Consider the following 21,926-nt stretch of genomic DNA (forward strand, 5'->3'; position numbering starts at 1 on the left):
AAGGGCATAGTTCCCCTGTTGGGTTGCAATGTCCACGTTAAAAACATCCCAGATTAAAAAAAATACCTAGTGTTAGAAGCATAGCTGTCAACCTTCCTTTTTCTTGCATTGGGAAACGGCGCTGGAATAAGGGAATTCCCCGCAAAAAAGGGAAAGTTGACAGCTATGGTTAGAAGCATGAAGTGGACTTCAAAGCAAACAGCTGGATTTGGTGTGCATTATCAAAAGGGGGCGGGCAGATGCATCTTGCCTGTCATTGAATTTTAAAATGAAACCATTCTGCTCTGGCCAAATTCTTGAGCAGAAACTGGACTCTACAATCCACTCTAGGCATGTGCAAATAGGTCTGGTGTGGTGGGCATATTTTCATAGGGACAAAAGGCACAAATTGAGTGAGGGGGGTTGATGAAAACACTGCCTTACAGGGCCACTAGAATGTGAAGTAGAGTCTAACACAGTCCAAGGACTGCAGGACTTGATCTCCTTCTGCAGGACCTGATCGGTTTTGATCAGGAAGGGCGGGGTATAAAAATTATTATTATTATTATTATTATTATTATTATTATTATTATTATTATTACAAGGACACCCCTGAGTCAAGCTAGATTCCCACCTCACATGCCCCAGGGATGAAGGTTGAAAATTATGAAGCAGAGAATCCTGACTCGATTCTGGAAATGCTTTCACCCCACTTGGAACTGAGGTTCTAGGCCTTGAGGTTCTAGGCTTGGGTTCCATTGGTGAAAAGCATAGCATAAGTAGAAAAAGAAAAGCAGACGGGCAAGTCAATGGTACAATGTTCATGGTATGAGTACTATACGAGCCTACAGAGATCTATATACATATTCAGTCTAGGAAAAGTTAGGCACTGAATAATATGTAAGCGCTTGTCTTGCCTCTGCGCATTAAAAGAGCATGTTGAGATTTTAATCAGCATGGTTTGCGCTGAAAGTGAAACATTTACATTGGCACATGTGTAGCTCTTCACACAGTCAGGGCATTTATTCTATTTCTCAAGGGGACAGTGGATTTTTCTCCTTTTTGCAGGCCAGCCTAAATATTTCTGACAACCAGAGAACAGCACCAATTGGAAATTCACGGTTCATGTAGTAATAACCGAGTATTTTAATTTCATGAGCTAAATAATGGCTGTCCACTTGAAGCCTCCATTGAAGAAACCAATATTGTCAAGAGCAGTGGGCATGGTATACCAAGAGATAGATCTGTGGAACTGAATGAAAATCATTACTTCTCTATTGCTTTTCTTTTGCGTAGCACAAACATTAATTAAATACTTCATTGCATTTTAACTTACAATGATGTGTGTCTAACAAAAAAATCTGCTTTTGTCTATGAGAATTTGTGACAGTCAGACGTTGCTATTAAAATGCAAAGGATGAAGCCAGAATGGAGCTTAAGCTCTAATATATAGGCACACAAACTTTAAAGTGTAATAAAACATTAAAAACGTCCCTATATAGGGTTGCTAAAAGTTGTATAGTTATTTATCTCCTCGACATCTGATGGGAGGGCATTCCACAGGGTGGACACCTCTACTGAGAAGATCTACAAGAGATGTACAGTCGTACTTTAGAAGTCGAACAGAATCCGTTCCGGAAGGCCATTTGACTTCCAAAACTTTTGAAAACCAAATTGTGGCTTCTGATTGGCTGCAGGAAGCTCCTGTAGCCAATCAGAAGCCACAGAAGCCCTGTTGGATGTTCAGGTTCCAAAAGAACATTCACAAACTGGAACAATCACTTCCAGGTTTGTTACAGGTGGGTAGCCGTGTTGGTCTGCCATAGTCAAAACAAAATAAAAATTTCTTTCCAGTAGCACCTTAGAGACCAACTAAGTTTGTTCTTGGTATGAGCTTTCGTGTGCATGCACACTTCTTCAGAAACACACTGTGTACCTGAAGAAGTATCTTCTGTGTATCTGAAGAAGTGTGCATGCACATGAAAGTTCATACCAAGAACAAACTTAGTTGGTCTCTAAGGTGCTACTGGAAAGAAATTTTTATTTTGTTTCCAGGTTTGTGGCATTCAGGATCCAAAATATCCGAGTTCTGGGGCATTTGACAACCAATGTACGACTGTATTTCTCTTTGTCTGGCCAGTATTGGAGGTGTGTTTACCAGAGGTGTGTGAGAGGGCTTTCTCAGTGGTATTTCCAAGATCCAGGGACTCACTTATTAGTTAGGGCCCCTTTCCGCTAGCTTTCTTTCAGCTGGCAAAGACCTTCTTTATTTAGATGACCTTTCTTATTTAGATGGCCCAGAGTGGGAAACTTGTGGCTTTATGACCTTTGACCTTATTTCATGCAGCCCATTTCATATGATGGAGGAGGAGACGGAGACTGGGATAGAGAAGGAGATTGGAAGGGGGGGATGCAGGGAGCCAAAATAGATGGAGCAATGGAAAAGGGGGAAAGCTAAATTAAGCAATCCATCCAAATGTTTGGCTAAGAGCAAATCTGGTTTTCCCTGTTAGCATGTTGAGTGGCCGAAAGAGAATGAAAACGGGTGCCCCTTCTGCTTTTGTTTCTGTCTCTACCCACTGAAGCCTTAGGCCCTATGCAGTAGACTTCACAAATTGCCTCTGAATGCTTCATGGAATACCGCCCTGGTGAGAGAACAGGTCCCCATCCCTGAGAAGACTCAAACACGTGGTTTCACCAGTACGTTCTTTTCAGTTAAGCACTGAAGCCCCTTCCACCATTACACTACGCAGTCCTTTTGGCTGCAGAAATGAGTGGCTGGGCAGTGACTAATAATTTCATTGCAAATGAATGGGAAGCGATTTGCTGGTAGTAACTTGACAGTACATGCACATCTTGCTTACCAAACACAAGGCGTTCCTTGGAAATCATTCGCTAGGTGAGTGTTTACAGAATGAGCTGACAATTTCCATTGATTTCTATGGGGAAATTTCTAATGCATTTTCAACCACGCAAATTTGACCCCCATTTTTTTTTTTTAAGATAGAAAACCACACACAAACAAATGCTCTCTGGTTTGTCCAATTGCTCCCCCTCCCTCTGTTTCTCAGCCAGCCAGCAAAAGGCAAACAAGGAAGTAAAAAATGTTCTGCTCAGATATCTGAATATGTAATATGTATAGGTTTGGCTACTAATGCCTTCTGTATGGATATGTGAAATTTCACATAGCGAATGTTCGTAAAGTGGGACCAGTGTGTGCATATGAACAGGGATGTAAATTTTGCATGCCTTCATTCATATGTTGCATTCATTTATGTTTATTGTAGGGGAACATTTGAGAATCTGCCCTCAGGAATATACATGCTGCACATCAGAAATGGAAGATAAGCTAAGCCAGCAAAGCAAACTGGAATTTGAGAACTTGGTGGAGGAGACAAGTCATTTTGTGCGCACAACCTTTGTGTCCAGGCACAAGAAATTTGACGGTGAGTAGTATGTTATATTTTGCTTATTCTTGGACCCAGTCTGCACAGTCATCCGTGAAACTGTACATAATGTAGACAGCCTATTTCACTTGAAGTGGCAGATAAAAGATGGAAAATCATTTCCTGAACTTACAAAACAAACATGTCATAGATAAGGCTAGGCTGTTATCTTCTTCTTTAGCATGCTAGTTTTATATGTACATGATGCTTTTAAAATAGGACATCCAAACATTTGATTCCTGCCCCCACCTCCAATCTGAATGATACCATCCAGCAATAGATAACCATATGAGACTGCTGATCATGTGTGTCACATCATAAAAGGCTCAATCAATTAATCCATTGTACGGTCAGATTCTTTAGCTGGAACCCCCTAGTTTATCATAGGATACCACTTATTCAGAATGAATGTTAATTGTATTTTTCAGGCAAATGGATATCACATTAAGTTGTTGTCCTGCTAGGATAAGAGCTTCCTTTAAAGCTGGCATCCCTTGTCTGTAATTATTCCTGTTAATCCCAATGATATGAAAGAACGGGCTGCTGAGAGATGAAAGACTTGCACACTGTTTAAAATAGTGCATGGGTGAATTATTAGGTCCGTCTCACTTGATATGCCATGGCCTCTTTCCCTATTTGTTTGCCTGAATGGGCACATTTACATTTTGCAAAATATAAACCATGGATGCTGTGGGGGCTTGGTTAAGCTCTTGCTGGAATATGCTGCCTAGGGTTCGCTTCGAAAACAATATTATTAAACATCCTTTATGAAGTGAAATGTCCCTCATGAGGACCATGATAGGACTGCTATGGTGGATGTGGAACCCTGGCCAGAAAGTAGAAAAACATAAGTCATTTTAATACACACAATATTCTAAAGCTATTAAGCTTTGGGGGTTTTTAAACTTACTTTTCCCAATGGCACACAACTTTTGTCATTAATATATAAAAATGAAAGTGTTTGATTCCCAAGGGACTTATATCTCTTGAGAGGATGCATGAAGGTTGCAGTTTTGCCACCCCGAGAGAAATATCCTTTGTCAATGTGACCAGAGATGCTCTTTTCTAACCGAATCGACAAGCACAGAGAAAGATCGAATTCTCACGCTTGCCTTATGACATGGTTGCCAAAGGGCGAATATTTGTTCATTGTGGATATTTTCATTCTCTACATCAAAGCATATGCTGAAATTATGTAGGAGGAAGAAAACTGTGTTGATTCATGGAAGGATGAACAATGCTACTCTAATTATGCTGAAACTTTTAGTACTCGTTTCATCACATAATTGGTGTGCAGTTTAGGAAGAGCTTTTTCATGCGATATGCAGCAAATTGCAATAGATAGATGCAAAAGGTAGAAACCAATCACCTGAATGGAGTGCCTTTTTGGTGGAAGGAAACTCAAACCGTTAGGGAAATTTACCAGCAGAGGTGTCACACTGGTGGCTTTTGTGCTTAGCTTCTGAATAGCCCTTATTTATTGTCTAGTACATTTCAGAATCATAGTTGTGACTGTGCTGCGTTTTTTTGGGGGGTGGGGTGGGGTGGGGAATAGAGCCATAGCAGAAAAGCATTCAGTGACAGCTCAAGATATTTTGCTGCCTAAAACCTAATCTGGCATTCCAAAATAGTGGTTGAAGGGTAGAAGATTCTGCTGTCTCTCTCCACCCCTTTCTCACTACTAGTAATACTTATTCTCCAGGGTCAAACTAACTAATGGGGTAGGAGAGCTGAAAATAATGCCAATATATTTCTCATCTGGAAACCAGTGTGCCCCTTGGGTTTCAAACAGTACATGGGTGGAAAAGTCTAAAAAGCCCAGGACACAAATTTTCACGGCCCTCTAGCAGCTGTGATGCCTCATTAACAGACACAATGTACCGTATTTTTCGCTCCATAAGATGCACTTTTTTCCTCCTAAAAATTAAGGGGAAATATCTGTGCGTCTTATGGAGCGAATGGTGGTCCCTGGAGCCGAATTGCCCAGGGGCCAAAAGCAGATAGTGCTTTTTATTTTACAAAGAGAAAAAGGGGTGTTGAAAGGACCCCGCTCAGCAGCTGATCAGCAAGAGATCGGGATAGAGATAAGAGTCCCGGCTCCCTTTCAGCCCCTCCCTCCATTGTTGAATGTGCTGCAGAGGGAGGTTGTTTGTTTCCACAGCGACATGTGATTAGATTATCTGTCTGGAAACTGTAGAAATGGCTCCCTTTCCTTCAGAAGCTGCAGAAATGTGAGTTGAACCCCATAAAAAATGGGGCTTTTCCTCTTTGCTTTTCCCCCTTCGCAAAAGGAGCTTTGCTTTTCTCCCTTTGCAAAAAAGCTGCAAAACCTTTAGCTGATCCTCAAAAAAACAGGGCTTTTAGAGGAGGAAAACCAGAAAAATATTTTTTTTCGTGTTTCCTCCTCTAAAAACGAGGTGCGCCCTATGGTCCAGTGCGCCCTATGGAACGAAAAATATGGTATTTAGTGTTAACTATGGAAGTGTATACTTGACGCTCACCAAATTAAACCTCCTGATGTATATTTTGCTTTAGAAGGTTTAGTTTGGTCAAAATCATGTGCAGTCGTACCTTGGATCCCGAACGCCTTGCAAATTGAACCTTTTGGCTCCTGAATGCCACAAACACAGAAATGAGTGTTCTGCTTTGCGAACGTTCTTTGGAACCCAAACGTCCGAAGTGACTTCCGCAGCTTCCGATTGGCTGCAGAAGCTTCCTGCAGCCAATCGGAAGCCACACCATGGTTTCCAAACATTTTGGAAGTCGAACAGACTTCTGGAATGGATTCTGTTCAACTTCCGAGGTACCACTGTATCATAGCTTTCAACTTTTCCCTTTTCTTGCGAGGAATCCTATTCGGAATAAGGGAATTTCCCTTAAAAGGGGGGAAAGGTTGGCAGCTATGCACTGTATACAATTTCAGAGTTAACACTAAATACATTACTTCTGATTAATAAGCAATCATAGCCGCTAGAGGGCCATGAAAATTTGTTTGGGGGGCTTTTAAGACTCGTCTACCGATGTACTATCTGAAATCCAAGGAGCTCAAGGTGTGCCATTTTTTTCAGCTCTCCTACCCAACTAAACAGGATTAGTAGTGGACAATCCACATCCCTTTGAAAGCTTTGAAATATGCATCACTCTGCAATAGCCTTCTGGCTTCTTTGCAAAATCTGTTTCCCTGTTTATTGTAGTGAGCAGGACTTGCAGTTTTGTCCAACGTAAAGTCAGGGGCAGAAAGCTGGTGGAGGGCCAAAGGAGGTATGAGACCAAATTACACCAGCTGCACACACTTCTGTTGCTCTGGAGCATTTAAAGGTAGACATGTGCTCTCCAGGTTGACAGCTGGCTGCCAACCATCTATGCCACATACAGCAACAGTGAGCCACAACTTTAGAACTGTTATTGAGCCTCAGAATAATAACAAGCACTTCCAAATGTACTGACATCAAGTGCTTCAAGTAAAGGAGCACTGAAGCAAATCAGCTGATACTCTTTCATCCTTGAGAGTATGTATGGGACAAAGAAACGTCACAATTTGCAGAGATTTGATACACATTTATAGCTCTGCTTGAATTTCAGGAAACGATGGGGTCTGAACTGTTTGCCCACAGAGGAACAACCCCTTACAGGACTGGACAGACAGTTGTGTTTATTAGTACTCGGACAACACAAGGCATACCTCAAAACAGCTTAAGATATATTATCCTCCCAGAGTTGTCGTAATACTATTGTCTCATTATCACCAATTCCCCCTGCATAGTGGCTTTGCTGAGCAGCTGTTTTGCAGCCAAGCCAATATCTTTTTAAAGTATTGCTCTATCAGCAGCTGAAACCAAACACACCAGAAGGGGGTAATGCCATGAATGTTAATGAGCAGGCGGTATCTGTTCACTGACATTTCTTAACTAATCCTCTGAATAACTATAGGCAAATTGCAATGAGATGTTGATTTTTAATTTTTTTAAAGGGGAAAAACAGTTAAAGGAAAGCTGGTCACTGTCTTACTCTGCCATAGTAAGTGGAAAGAAATTTCTCATTAAGTGGTTTCTACATCCAAGTGACTAGCTAGCTTCTCAGTGTGATACACGCCAAGTAAATTATATTGCTGTACATGTGGCTCTGAAAATGTATGCGAACAACGTAAATGCAGAAAACCAGAGGGACTAGCTTCCCCAATTTTATGAAAATGTCTTTAATTAAATCAGTCTTCTTCAACCTGTTGCCTCCAGATGTTTGTGGACTGCAACTTTCAGTATCCCTGAGCTTTAGTCTTGGAATATATTAGACAAAAGCACAGTTTTTCCTCGTTATCAATACAGTGGACCTGCCGGATATGAACTTAATTCATTCCGGAGGTCCGTTCACACACCAAAAAGTACGTAAATAGAGTCACGTTTCTACACACGCGGTGTGATTGAGAGCTTCTGCTCATGCGTGTGTATACACTTCCAGGTTTGCTGTGGCTCTAACCCAAAGATTCCGTATACAGAGGGATACATAAGTAGAGGTATGACTGTATATCGCATATATGTATCTTCCACTGATGAATAGATGGGGAAACTGTTATTTGCTAGCAAGACACACACAGTTTGCTACGGGTGGTGGGGAGTGTGGTCAGATGGTTCACCCAGTCCAAAAATGGCTATAAATATAGTTCAAAAACTCATAATCTCTTCAATATCACCATACCCCCCCCAAAAAAAACCTGTAATTAAAACAAATATGTTGCTTCTGTAGAAATTTAGATTGTTGTTGTTGTTGTTCAGTCGTTCAGTCATGTCCGACTCTTCGTGACCCCATGGACCAGAGCACGCCAGGCACGCCTATCCTTCACCGCCTCCCGCAGTTTGGCCAAACTCATGTTAGTAGCTTCGAGAATACTGTCCAACCATCTCATCCTTTGTCGCCCCCTTCTCCTTGTGCCCTCCATCTTTCCCAACATCAGTGTCTTTTCCAGGGAGTCTTCTCTTCTCATGAGGTGGCCAAAGTACTGGAGCCTCAACTTCAGGATCTGTCCTTCTAGTGAGCACTCAGGGCCGATTTCCTTGAGAATGGATAGGTTTGATCTTCTTGCAGTCCATGGGACTCTCAAGAGTCTCCTCCAGCACCATAGTTCAAAAGCATCAATTCTTCGGCGATCAGCCTTCTTGATGGTCCAGCTCTCACTTCCGTACATTACTACTGGGAAAACCATAGCTTTAACTATACGGACCTTTGTTGGCAAGGTGATGTCTTTGCTTTTTAAGATGCTGTCTAGGTTTGTCATTGCTTTTCTCCCAAGAAGCAGGCGTCTTCTAATTTCTTGACTGCTGTCACCATCTGCAGTGATCATGGAACCCAAGAAAGTGAAATCTCTCACTGCCTCCATTTCTTCCCCTTCTATTTGCCAGGAGGTGGGATTGAGATTGCAAGGGGACATTTTTTATTTGAAAACTTTATTCTACTTGAGTACATAGCTGTCAACCCTCCCTTGCAGTTTCCCAATGCTATAATAAGGGAATTTCCCGCCAAAAAAAAGGGAAAGGTTGACAGCTGTGCTTGAGTATGTGTGTGTGTGTAATAAGGTTTGTTTTGAACTGGAAGGTTTAGGATGGGTTTTGACATGTTTAAAAGTTTTCAGATGTGTGTGTGTGAGAGAGGGGGGGGGGATGTTTTCACGGCTTATGCATGTGGTTTCTTTTAATTGAAAGGTTGATACTGGTTTTTAACCAGTGAAAAGTTGGCAGAGATGTGTGTGCAGATTGAAATAACATTTGATGAATTCTACATTCCTGGATAGAAATAAGTTTGAAAGTGACAAAAACCTTTCTCATATAGATAAATGCAGTAGAACTTCACAGTAGAACTTTAGTGTGTTTGTGTAAACTATCCCTACTTTCTGCGCCGTGCGTCAGTTTTGTTCCAATTTCTTCTGCAAATTGAATAATTTCTTTCAAAATGTGTCAGTGTGGTCAGTAATTAAAATAATACTTGCATACCCTCCAACATTCCTCCAACGGAAATAGGGACGTCCCATTCCGTCATGATAATGTTACTATTTATACCCCACACATCTTACTGGGTTACCCCAGCCACTCTGAGCAGCTTCCAACACGTATAAAAACATTTTTCCGTGTATCAGACTAGGGTTTTGTTTTGTTTTTTTAACCAAAAAAATAGGTTTAAAATTGGAGCTCGTCTTATACATGGGTAGTGCTGAAGGGTGTTTTCTTGATTTGGAGTCCCCCAAAATAGGGGGCGTCTTATACATGAGGGCGTCTTGTACATGGAAAAATATGACAATAAAACATTAAACATTAAATAAAAAACCTTCCCTATACAGGATTGCTTTCAGATGGCTTGGCGGTCGGATAACTCCTTACCTTCTTATCTCATTATACATGACAAAGCTATCTTTAGCCATCTCACCCCTTGCCTTTCCCTGCAAGACCAATTTCAGCCATTAAGAGTCGTCAACAGGTTTTCCCCACCTATCAGCTGATCGCCCATTCCCACCACCCTTCTGAGTAATACCCCTCCCCACTCCCTCACTATTTTTAAGGGTCTGGTGACTTCCGTTTCAAAGTATCTGAAGAAGTGTGCATGCACAGGAAAGCTCATACCAAGAACAAACTCAATTGGTCTCTAAGGTGCTACTGGAAAGAATTTTTTATTTTATTTTGTTTTGACTATGGCAGACCAACACGGCTACCCACCTGTAATCCTTACCCTCCGACATTTCTCCAATGAAAATAGGGACACCCCAAGGAAAAGTGGGACACTCCATGATCAAATCAGAAACCGGAATGGCTTCTCCAAATCAGCGATATCCCTGGAAAATAAGGACACTTGAAGTGTCTGTACTTGCCTTCTCCATCATGGTGCCTCCCTCATCCCTTACGCTCAATATATTTACGTCTGTAGACCCTGTGTGTTCCTGTTTCTGCCATCACAAAGAAAGTGAGGTTCTAAAAGGGCAACCCTTAACATCACAGTACTTGGGGGGGAAAGAAGGAGTATGAAATTAGCCATATTTTCCTGGGAGAACTAGCTGAGTTCTCTTACCCTTCTTAGGCCTCTCTGCATGCATGAGTGTGAAGATATGCTTCAGAAAAATGTTGCCAGGTGGAAGCATTTCACATAGGGTTGGGGTTTTCTGTTTAAAATTTTACTATATTTTTATATCATCTTTGAGATTTGACACTTGCTCACAGTCCATGGATAGAGGACAGTTATTTATTTATTTTCAGAAAGTATGCGTGCGTCTATCTGGCAGAAGTGCGAATTTCCATGGTTATAGATGGCATATATAAAGGTGTCTTTTTACTGTTATGGTTGGTGCCCACCTGACAGGTGAATGCTTCTAATGGTATCATCACAGTAGGTGCATCTAAGCCAGGTATATCAAGTTTCAGATAAAGCTAAGGATTTATGGCAATTTACTGCCCCAATTTTATACAGACTCTGGTCTCAAAACTGCACAGACAGTCACATTAGTTTGAGAAGGAGAGGCAGTAAAAGCCCCATAAAACTTGTTTGATTTATAGTTCTTTGATCTTTTCTCACTGAAATATCCAAATGGCATAAACAAAATGTCTCTTTCCCATGGAAGATTCAACAATACGATAAAGGCACCAATCCATCGGAGTATTTGTAGAATCAAGGACTACATTTAGAAAGAAGTACCAAGGAACATCTTTTATCACAGTAAAACAGGCTGCTTATATTCTTTTCGTGCAGACCTGGGACGCAGCTAGACTGGTAATGAAAAGGTGATTTATATGCGTTGTATATGCGATATAACATTGTGCCACCAGATGGTGCTGTGGAATCCAGTTTTTCTCTACCTGTTTTCCCTGTTTAAATTTAAAACACATTTAACTGAAACGCTTCTTTGATAACCTGTGACACCCACATCAGACTGCTTAATGATGTCGTTGTGAGCGGTAGTACTGCATGTGAGTGACATTTGGGTTGGAGGTGCACTAAGAAAATCTATATCTATATCTAATGGAGGGTTCTTTGAGCATAATCCAGTGTTTGCCCTCTGTAGTAAAGCTTGTCACATTGCCTTCCTTAAGAAGAACCCTGCGAGATCACATCAAAGGGGCCCATCTAATCCAACAACCCGTTCTCACAGCAACCAACCAAATGCCTATAGGACGCGGGTGGCGCTGTGGGCTAAACCACTGAGCCTCTTGGGCTTGCCGATCGGAAGGTTGGTGGTTCGAATCCCCACGACAGGGTGAGCTGCCATTGTTCTGTCCCAGCTCCTGCCAACCTAGCAGTTTGAAAGCACACCAGTGCAAGTATATAAATAGGTACCGCTGCAGCAGGAAGCTAAACAGCATTTCTGTGCACTCTGGTTTCCGTCACGGTGTTCCGTTGCGCCAGAAGCGGTTTAGTCATGCTGGCCACATGACCCAGAAAGCTGTCTGTGGACAAACGCCGGCTCCCTCAGCCTGAAAGTGAGATGAGCGCCGCATCCCCATAGTCGGCTTTGACTGGACTTACTTGTAACCTTCCTTTACCTTTACCTTTTACATTATAGGACCTGAGCAGGATTGACCTGAGCGAAACAGCTCTCTCCCCACTTGCAATTTGAAATAATTTGTATTCAGAGGCATAGTGCCTTCAACACTGGAGGCAGAATATATCTACAATGGCTAATAGCCATTGGCAGCCTTATCCTCCATGATTTTGGATTAATCTGATAATAACTTCCTCTGGGAAACATGATCATGCAGGACTAGCTTACAGCTCCATTCAGAAATGCATATCCAGCATCTAATGGACCACAGGTGAAACTCAAAAAATTAGAATATTGTGGAAAGGTTCATTTCTTTCAGTAATTCAACTTAAAAGGTGAAACTAATACATGAGATAGACTCATGACGTGCAAAGCGAGATATGTCAAGCCTTTATTTGTTATAATTGTGATGATTATGGCGTACAGCTGATGAGAACCCCAAATTAACAATTTCAACTTTGGGGTTTTCATCAGCTGTACGCCATAATCACCACAATGATAACAAACAAAGGCTTGACCTATCTCGCTTTGCATGTCATGAGTCTATCTCATATATTCAGCTCCAGTAGCTAATGAAAACAATTGCTTACATAAATGGGCTTTCCCCCGATATTCTAATTTTTCGAGTTTCACCTGTATAACAGAACACAGTCACCTGCAGCTGTGAAGGAGTCCTTGCAGATCAAATGCTACAGGTATACAAATTTAATTAATAATAAATATTAAATCTCATCTCAGATACCTCACCAAAGGGAGATGCTCATGAGGCCAAGTCTCTAACCTTGATAAAAAATGGACAAAGATTAAATTAACAAGATTGCAGGCAAAGGTGCAGCGTTCAAAAGAACGAGGGCCTGTGCCACAGAAGAATAAAGTGCAAAAGGTAGCACCAAAAACATTGACCTTATTTGTATCTTGGCGGACAGCCATTGCTTGACTGGCATCAGAAGTTTGTTCCTTTAACTACGTGTAAGCAGGAGGTATGGCTTTATAGGCCTTTCTTTCTCCTAAAGACAGATACAATTATGTGTAGTGGACAATTTCTTATGTGTTCAGCACATTTCCCCATGATTATCCTGACATAGCACTGGAAACTTTCATTCATGCTCCTGTTCACCAATAGACCAGATAGCCTTGCATCAATTAAAACAGGTTTCCTTCTCACTTTTCTGCTGACAAAATGCACTGGGGCTGAGGGTGTGCGTATTTATTTACGGCTGAGATACTAACCTGAACTCTGGATAGTATTTTACCATGAAAGGCCTAATCTGAAAAGAGATCTAGATTATTAAGACACACTGGGCTGAACATCTAAAGCTGCCTAACCTTTCTAACTGGATTAACATATTTGTTCAGTGGGTAACATGGGAAGATGACTGCTCTGCTCTCTTGATCGGCTCTGTTCTGGCATTTTTCATAATTAGAGAGAATGGCAATCTCCCTCAATTAAAGTTCCCATTTATGTCCGGTTGGAAAATATACTGTCACCTATCCTAATGGGGCAGAAAGGTCACAGTCTGTAGCATATGAGGGGGTGGCTGTGAATAACCAACTTCGACTTCTAGTAGGAAGTATTAATTAAACATGGAATAACAAGTTATCCAAAGGCATTTAAAGACAGATTTTTTTCCAAGCAGGACACCCAGGTTATTTGTAAATCAGGTAACTGCAGTCTGGACTAGCATATCCCAATACTTGTATTTTTGGTGAATGACTACTTTAGCATATCCCAATACTTGTATTTTTGGTGAATGACTACTTCACCGCTACAAGAGAGAACTTCTATTTAAGAGGCATTGTTATATGAATGTCTAAATAATTTCATTTAAATTTGTGTGTAGAAACCGTGAAATAGTATTTGCTAGGTATTCCAGTACTAAAAAGAACTGAAGACACACATTGGTGTCTACCCCCTAGCTGGGACATATTTGTTAGGTGCGGAGCTTTATTTTATTAATTTTTGTAAAGTAAGCTTCTGGTTCTTGTGGAAGTTGAGAGATGAGGCACCACATGCAGAAATCTTTTGATTTATAAGAAACTAGCTTGCTCCTGCCTCTTAGTGATTTTGTTGTTGTTGTTCAGTCGTGTCCGATTCTTCGTGACCCCATGGAACAGAGCACGCCAGGAAAATGGAAAGATGCTGTCAATTTGACTACAACAGCAGTGCAATTAAGTAAGAGCTGGATGGGGCAATGAGATCCAAGGGAATAATGAAGGTTTCTGGGATGCTAGGTCTTCCCATTGAGATATGATGGAGGGATAGACATAAACTGCAAGTTTCTCAGAGGCAAATAGGAACTTCGGAGGAACAATTTTCATCAGGATCGTAATGGGGAATGTGGGGAACAGGGTTGAAACTGCCCATACTCAACTGCTGTGAACTCAATTATTATCAGCCCCTGCAGCTGCTTTTTTGCACTTTAAGAAACTGAGCACATTAAATGCAAAGACACATTAAACATCATGCCTAGTATGGCACTTTATCAAGGGACCCTATATATGGTGCATAGGTTGCCTCCGGCTTGCCAGTCCTGGGCTGCAATTGCTTTGCCATTCAACCCCAGGCCAGTCATTTCAGGCAAGAGAAAATCCTTTCCTGCAAGAGCCTGCCTTCCAACATTTCACAGATGAAAATAGGCAAATGCTTGTAATGTTCTTCTTCTAATACCAAGGTTCACTGCCTGAGCTGCTGCTCCCATTATTATACATGGCTGAAGACTCCACTCCGACATATTTCATCAGTAATAGCCTCTTCTGCACTGTTTTAAGTTTGGCTTAATGTATGCTGGGGAGACATGACTATCCTATTGTACAGGTGAAACTCGAAAAATTAGAATATTGTGGAAAGGTTCATTTCTTTCAGTAATTCAACTTAAAAGGTGAAACTAATATATGAGATAGACTCGTGACATGCAAAGCGAGATATGTCAAACCTTTATTTGTTATAATTGTGATGATTATGGCGTACAGCTGATGAGAACCCCAAATTAACAACAACAATTTATTCGACCATCAGTCAGAACACAATAATTATCCATACAAATTTTAAAACACTTGAAACAACTCAGCGGGGATTACACTAAAACATACACTAAAAGTAGATTATACATAAAGACCCATATCAATACTATCGATTTTAACCTTACGTCGTTTAAGGGCCAAAAAAGGAAATTTGGCCACCTCAAAGGTTGTGGTACCAGTAAAATTGTTCACCAAAAACGACATTCTCTATCTACCAGGCTAAAGTGGCCTAAGAGTGGAACTATCAGTTTTTGTCTAAGGTCCACATAAAATGGACAGGTCAGGAAAATATGTTCGGTTGACTCAACCGTTCCCAAGGCACAGGGACAGACTCTCAGGGCATATGGGACTCCCCTGTATCTTCCCAACAAGACCGCTTTTTCCAGGACGTTTAACCTAGCTGCTGTGAGGAGTCTGAACCCCAAATTAACAATTTCAACTTCGGGGTTTTCACCAGCTGTACGCCATAATCATCACAACTATAACAAACAAAGGCTTGACATAATCTCGCTTTGCATGTCATGAGTCTATCTCATATATTCAACTCCAGTAGCTAATGAAAACAATTGCTTACATAAATTGACTTTTCCACGATATTCTGATTTTTCGAGTTTCACCTGGAAGTGGGCTTTATTAGCTGGTAAAATGGAATGCAACAAGCTATATGGCACTTTGGCGCTCATGTTTGTTGGTTCCACCTGTTGGAGACAGGATGCATCCAGCTCTTCTTTCATGAAAAATCTAACTAGAATAGCATTAGAATTTATTTATTTGCTTGGTTCTGCATCACACTGTTGACTCCTGTTAATCTTGTGGTTTAGTAAAGACCCCTAGATCCTTTCCACCTTATATCAGTGCAGCTGGTTTCCCCCCCACTGCCTGTGTAGAACCTTACATTTGCCCCTACTGAAATTCGTTTTATAAGTTTTGGCCCAGTTCTCCAATCTGTTAAGGTCGCCTTGAATCCTGCTTCTGCCTTCTGTGGCATTAGCTACCCTTCCCAGTTCTATTTTTCTAGAAAAAGAAATGCCGGAACTCACCATGAACATCTCCCTTGTTCTCTTGTAATGGCAATGGCACCCATCTGAGAGGTGATGGAACTCAGTTCCGGTGTGTTTCCGCTGGAAAAAAGAGCCCTGTCAACACCAGTGGTTTATGCATGGATGACAGTAGTTGGAACAGGCCGATGGGTCCCCTGGTCACAATCTTCCCCTCTATGGCAAAAGCAATAGTGTTTCCATCTCTGTTTACAGCAATTGTTCCTAAATGTGCCTCTATGAATATAAATTAGCACATGCAATTTTTATGCTAATCTGTCTCCTCTTATTTAGTGATGTGGACATTCTATCTATAGCCCTAAGTGCAGGGAAACAGAAGCCTACAGAATGACAAGTCAAACAACCAATGCCAATGAACTTGGGGGGGGGAATTGACTCCCCAATGCACAAAAGTGTGGCGATTAATCAGGGATCGGGACAAGAAACTAGGCTCTGTGTGTGGTAAGCAGGAACTGTTTGAGCATGTAAGAAAGAGCTTGGTATAAGCCACATGTTTAACATTTTCCCCAAATTGAAAACCATATTTCATTCAATAAAAGCACACAGTTCAGATCACAATAAAAAGTCAATAAAAACAATAAACCCATCAAGCACAAATGTCATAAAAGGCAGAACTCTTACAGAAACACAGTGGAAGGGAAAAAGTAGCTTGGGCTAGTACCTAGAAATTAAAAATGAATCTGTGGAGGTCTGATAATCCCTATACCACGCTCTACTGCATAGTAAGCTCTCGCGGCATTCAAAGTACCGGTACGTTAACTGGGCTGGAAAACCGCTTTAGTGCAGGTGGAAATTCATGATTAAATGTTCCTCCATTTAAACAACAACAGCAACACATGTAAAGCCACATGTTAGGGACCCTTTAAGCGATTAACAGTCAAGGACTTTTTGCATAGAGAACATTAAGTCACATGAATTCTAATGTACAGTGTGAACTGTGAAGTGAGAAAAAAAGTCCACCACTTTGCTGTGATTGGGGAGGTGAATGGGCCTGCTCATGGATACTGAAGTATCACATTATTATTTTTTGCTTCTGTTTGCTTTCCAGAATCTTTTAAATAAATATTGGTCACTTCCAAATGACCAGTTTAATGAGTATTCATCCTGATTCGTTGGTGGAGAGATCAGGCAACATTGTGTTACAGGAGTTAGCCCACACTTTCCACTGCATTTCCCACCAAATTCATCACAAATAGTCTAAGTCCATTTCGGGGGCCTAATGTGGCCCGCCGGTTGGTTTAATCCAGCCTTTGTGGCAGTTTATTTCCTGGGGTAAAATCCTAAAAAAAAAACCAACCTCAACAACTTCAACCCTAAAAAGATCACCACTGGTCAGGGGAAGTGGGCTTGTTTTGTGAGAACGCCAGACTATCTTTAATTGTGCAACCTGAATTTGCTGGGATGTGAATGACTCTCACCTGAAAAATAGCGACAGTCTGGAAGCGCTCATCATCTTCCTAATGTGCAAATTATCCATTTCTCTGCATCCTTTCCCCCACTGTATTTCTGGTATCCATCACCAATCCTGGTTTTCTTTTTTTTTGGGGGGGGGGGTCCAATTTAATTAATGTGATGTTTTAATCTTGCTTATGGATTATCTTAACATAAAGCATCTACTATTCATTTAGGATTTGCTTCTATAACAATAAAAACACCTACTATTCACTTGGGCTATGCTTCTAACAAAGATCACGAAATTGCTGATAGTCTGCCATAACCTGTTTCCTCTCATTGCCATCCACAAATATTTTCTTACAAACATGCTCTGTATACATTACAACGAAACCACAATAGATCTTTGAACTTTACGTTTATCACCAATTAATGTCAGAATGTTGTTAGGGAAAGCTGGCACTATTATCACTTATCAGTATTTCAATTTTCAGACCCTTTTCAAATCTCCAGGAAAAAAAATACCATGATTTGTTGTGGTGATTGTTAAATTTAACTGGGTATCGCTGTTTATGCCTTTGGTTAGACAATCCAAGCTGGCTCTTATTTTCTCAGTGTTAATATGTCGGTCTTGTTGGATTGTAGTTTTTGGTTGCTTTTATGGTGACCCTTTATCCTTCAGGAATCTTAAGTCTGTTTCTTTTAAAGCCTAGTTCAGATGTACGTAGTTCTCCCAATCTTCTAACAATTGTTGGGATATTGGCAGCATCTAACATGCTCCATCCCTCTATGTTTCCATCCTTCCTTCCCTTTATGGGGTTTTCATTGGATCTATGCATAGTCAGCACAGACATTGGTGCAAATACAGTGCTGTGCCCATGGTTAGTTTTGAAATGGGAAGGCAGTGGGAATTCACACTTGGGTGGGATGATGAAGAAGAAGGTGAAAAGAACAAGAAGCCTAGGTGTGGACCCTCCATAGTGCAAAATATTTATTTATGGAACAGAAAGGAGGACTTGCTTGTAAAATTAGTTCTGTGCCTGTCATGGAAAGTTGATAATTCAATTGGGTTCAGTTGTAGGCATGTTAGATAACTTGCAAATCTACAGCTAACTCTCTGCCTTCCTGAGTAACAAACTGCATGTTGGTTTGCCTTTATATTACCCCTATCCAATATCCCAAAGTAGGTTCTGCCAAATTGCATGTTTCCCAGCCCCTTCGATCCATTAGCTTCCTTGCATTGTATACACATGTGGTCCCTTTTAAAGCATTGAATTGTTTGCACAGTGTCACCCATATGTGAAGGCTAATGAGTTCGTCGTGGTCCTTTGGAGTCCAGGGTGGAATCTACACACATATAAAAAAAAACATTCTGAAAATGTGTTTCCCACTCCCCCAGCGGTTTTTTTTAAAAAATACATTGAATTTTCCATAAGGCTCACCATCGCCATCTAGTGCCACATTGTATATTGCACTTAAAACACACCCAAAACGTTTTATTTGCAGCTGTATAGCTGAGTCCCAGGCTGTTTTGTCTGCCAGGATTTTGATTCCTGATTCAGCTGTTGATTCCTAAAATAGATTTCGGCAGTATCTGAGAGATTACTGTCTATTACAGGACAATTCTTCAGCATTAGAACCAGCTTTTTCATTGTTTCCTTAATGGGTTGTGGGGTTTCAGAATAAGGAGATGAGTAAGGATACCATGAAGGACTGGAGAAGCATCAAGGAACCAAATTGCAAATGAAATCATTGCGGTAACAGTTCCTGGGTAGTGCTTAAAAGAAAAGTATACATTTTCATCATTTTTTAAAATGCCCATATCTTTTTGGTTTACATTTCTGGACCTGCAAGACCTGGTTAGTATTAAGCCTTTGAGTAAAGTGCTTAGTTCTCTGACTCCTGTGCTATCTAAAATCTTAAGTCTCGGTCTTTGGTATACCAAGATTCAGTATGTCATCTTAGAGGTTTTCCCTGTGAAATATTTGTGGACAGAATACCAAAATAAATACTCCCATGTCCTTTACAAAGCTATTGCTGGCAGATAGCTTATTACTTGGAATGATTGATTTGTACTTTGCCCTTTTCCATTCAATGTGTAATCTGTTTGTTTTATGCCTCTGGAACATGGTGCTGTTTATCACAGAATGGTAGAAGTGTCCATCTGCTAGCTTTTAAAACATATTTTAAACATCCTGCTGATGGGAGCCATGCAGTTGTCCCTGTTTACAATTAATTCAGGGTGTCTGTGTAAAACGCTCCTAGACATAACACTGTGGGAAGGAAGGATACATCATTTCGGAATGGAAAGTCACATATTCAGAGAACATATTAATGAATGCCACATGTATTGATAAACAGTTGGTCAATTTCAACAAAGAGGACTTTGTCCAATTATTTTGTTGTTCGGGGTATTTTTACAGTATTTGCAATGATGTATGGGGTTCGACTGAGACTTCCTTTAAACTACTCAGGGGATGCTTTTGCTGGTAGAGGGGGAAAATATTTTTTTCACCTCGAGTATTCCACTAGGTATTTTAGCACCATCGCCCACACTTTCCCAGTGGACTGGGGGATCCCTGTGTGGGAATAAGTATTGGGAGCAGCAGAGAAAGAAGATATATGTTACCTCTCCTCTGACTTCAGGGTAACTCCACTGGATCAATACCCTTTCCCAGATGGAAGATTCTTTACAGCCATAGAAACTGAAGTCTGAATCCAAACTATGTACGGTTACAGTGGTACGTTGGTTCCCGAACGGCTTAGTTGACGAAAAATTTGTGAACATTTTTTTTGGAGGCCGAATGTCCATTTTGGCTGTCAGCATTGTTTCTGGGGCCAATCAGCCAATCAGAAGTCACGCCTTGGTTATCGAATGTTTTGAAAGTTGAACGGACTTCCAGAATGGATTGAGTTCAAGAACCAAGGTGGTGCTGTATTTCTGTTTTGAATGAGATGACGAATGCGACAGAATAAAACCTGGTTTATTTGTTGACCTAGTTTTATTAGGGGAACTGAAATCTGGATCCAAAGAAGTGTTGCTGATAACTTATTGTGCCATATATGCAGTGTTTACCATTTCATTGATGTGTTGCTTTAATGTGTAATGCAAAAACAGTGCACATTAAACTTGGCTGTTCATTGTACAGCACAGTTCCATTTTGTAAAGTTTGTCACAATAGCATTCTCTTAACTGTGTTAGGCCTCTACATTATCCAAAGTGGAATTCTCTTTGTTCTGTTGGTATACGCAAACCACATACTATTAATATTGCAAGCAGTTGCAATCTATCCAGGTGGCAGAAATCCTGTGTGCAAAGTGGGACTTTCAGTAACTGGTTGGAGCCAGTGAAAGTAGATAAATAAGTACCGCTGTGGCGGGAAGGTAAACGGCGTTTCCATGCGCTCTGGTTTCCGTCACGGTGTTCCGTTGCACCGGAAGTGGTTTAGTCCTGCTGGCCACATGACCTGGAAAGCTTTCTGTGGACAAACGCTGGCTCCCTCGGCCTGAAAGCGAGATGAGCGCCACAACCTCATAGTCACCTTTGACTGGACTTAACCATCCAGGGGTCCTTTACCTTTACCTTTATGGAAGGAACAAAATAGAAAATTCTTTCCAGTAGCACCTTAGAGACCAACTGAGCTTGGTATGAGCTTTCGTGTGCATGCAAGAACAAACTCAGTTGGTCTCTAAGGTGCTACTGGAAAGAATTTTCTATTTTGTTTCAACTATGGCAGACCAACACGGCTACCCACCTGTAACTTTATGGAAGGATATGACTTGCTTCTAGGCACACAGCTTCTTCTTCAGAAAACAAAACAAACAAACGAAAAACACCCACCAGTACCCTTATACCCCAAACTGATAAATGTGCTTATCTGGAGGGACACTGTCAGAGAGTAAATAGCTGGTAGCAATGACTGGGGTCTCTTTATTTCAGATTTACAGTTTTAAGGCTTTAGCCGTGATACTGTTGGCTGTCTTATTAAAGAGTATCTCTCCACCAGTTTACACCTACGATCCGACTTTCTCACCTTTGACGGTGCAGAGGCTTCTGTAAGTCTTTCTCCCCAATTAGTTCTTCTTCGAACATTCGCTGCAGAGCAGCTTAATCAGTCGGGACACTGTCAGTTCTCCCCCATATTTCATTGTATTTTTACAGTGTTTGATTGTATTTTTATATTCTGTTGGAAGTCGCCCATAGTGGCTGGGGCAACCTAGTCAGAGAATGGGGTACCAATCAATCAATCAAATATTTATTTATTTATTTATTTTCAGGAGCCCAACTGACTTCAACTTGAGATCCCAGCTTAATACATCTGGGAACTTATGTATGCTCCCACTGAGCACGTACTATCCTTTTCTTACATTCATAGCTTCGTCTGTTGATCCGGCCGATTCACTTGATCATGTTTACGAAGTGATGATCAGGCAGATCAGCTGTGTGAAAAGAATATCAAAGGTCAACTGTCATGGACAGAGCTTCCTAATCATTTATATGCCAAAGCTGCCAATGGA

At 41.0% G+C, this 21,926-nt stretch overlaps 1 protein-coding gene across 2 annotated transcripts in view; it reads left to right on the forward strand.

The window, feature by feature from the left end:
* GPC6 (glypican 6) overlaps nucleotides 1-21,926 on the forward strand; it is a 740,852-nt gene that overhangs the window by 221,595 nt on the left and 497,331 nt on the right. For both annotated transcript variants that reach the window (XM_033147878.1, XM_033147879.1), the window contains exon 2: nucleotides 3,267-3,425. In XM_033147878.1, the coding sequence (XP_033003769.1) occupies nucleotides 3,267-3,425 (159 nt within the window). The remainder of the gene's footprint in view (nucleotides 1-3,266; nucleotides 3,426-21,926) is intronic.

Source organism: Lacerta agilis, chromosome 4 (assembly GCF_009819535.1).
Source record: "Lacerta agilis isolate rLacAgi1 chromosome 4, rLacAgi1.pri, whole genome shotgun sequence".
Lineage (NCBI taxonomy): Eukaryota > Metazoa > Chordata > Lepidosauria > Squamata > Lacertidae > Lacerta > Lacerta agilis.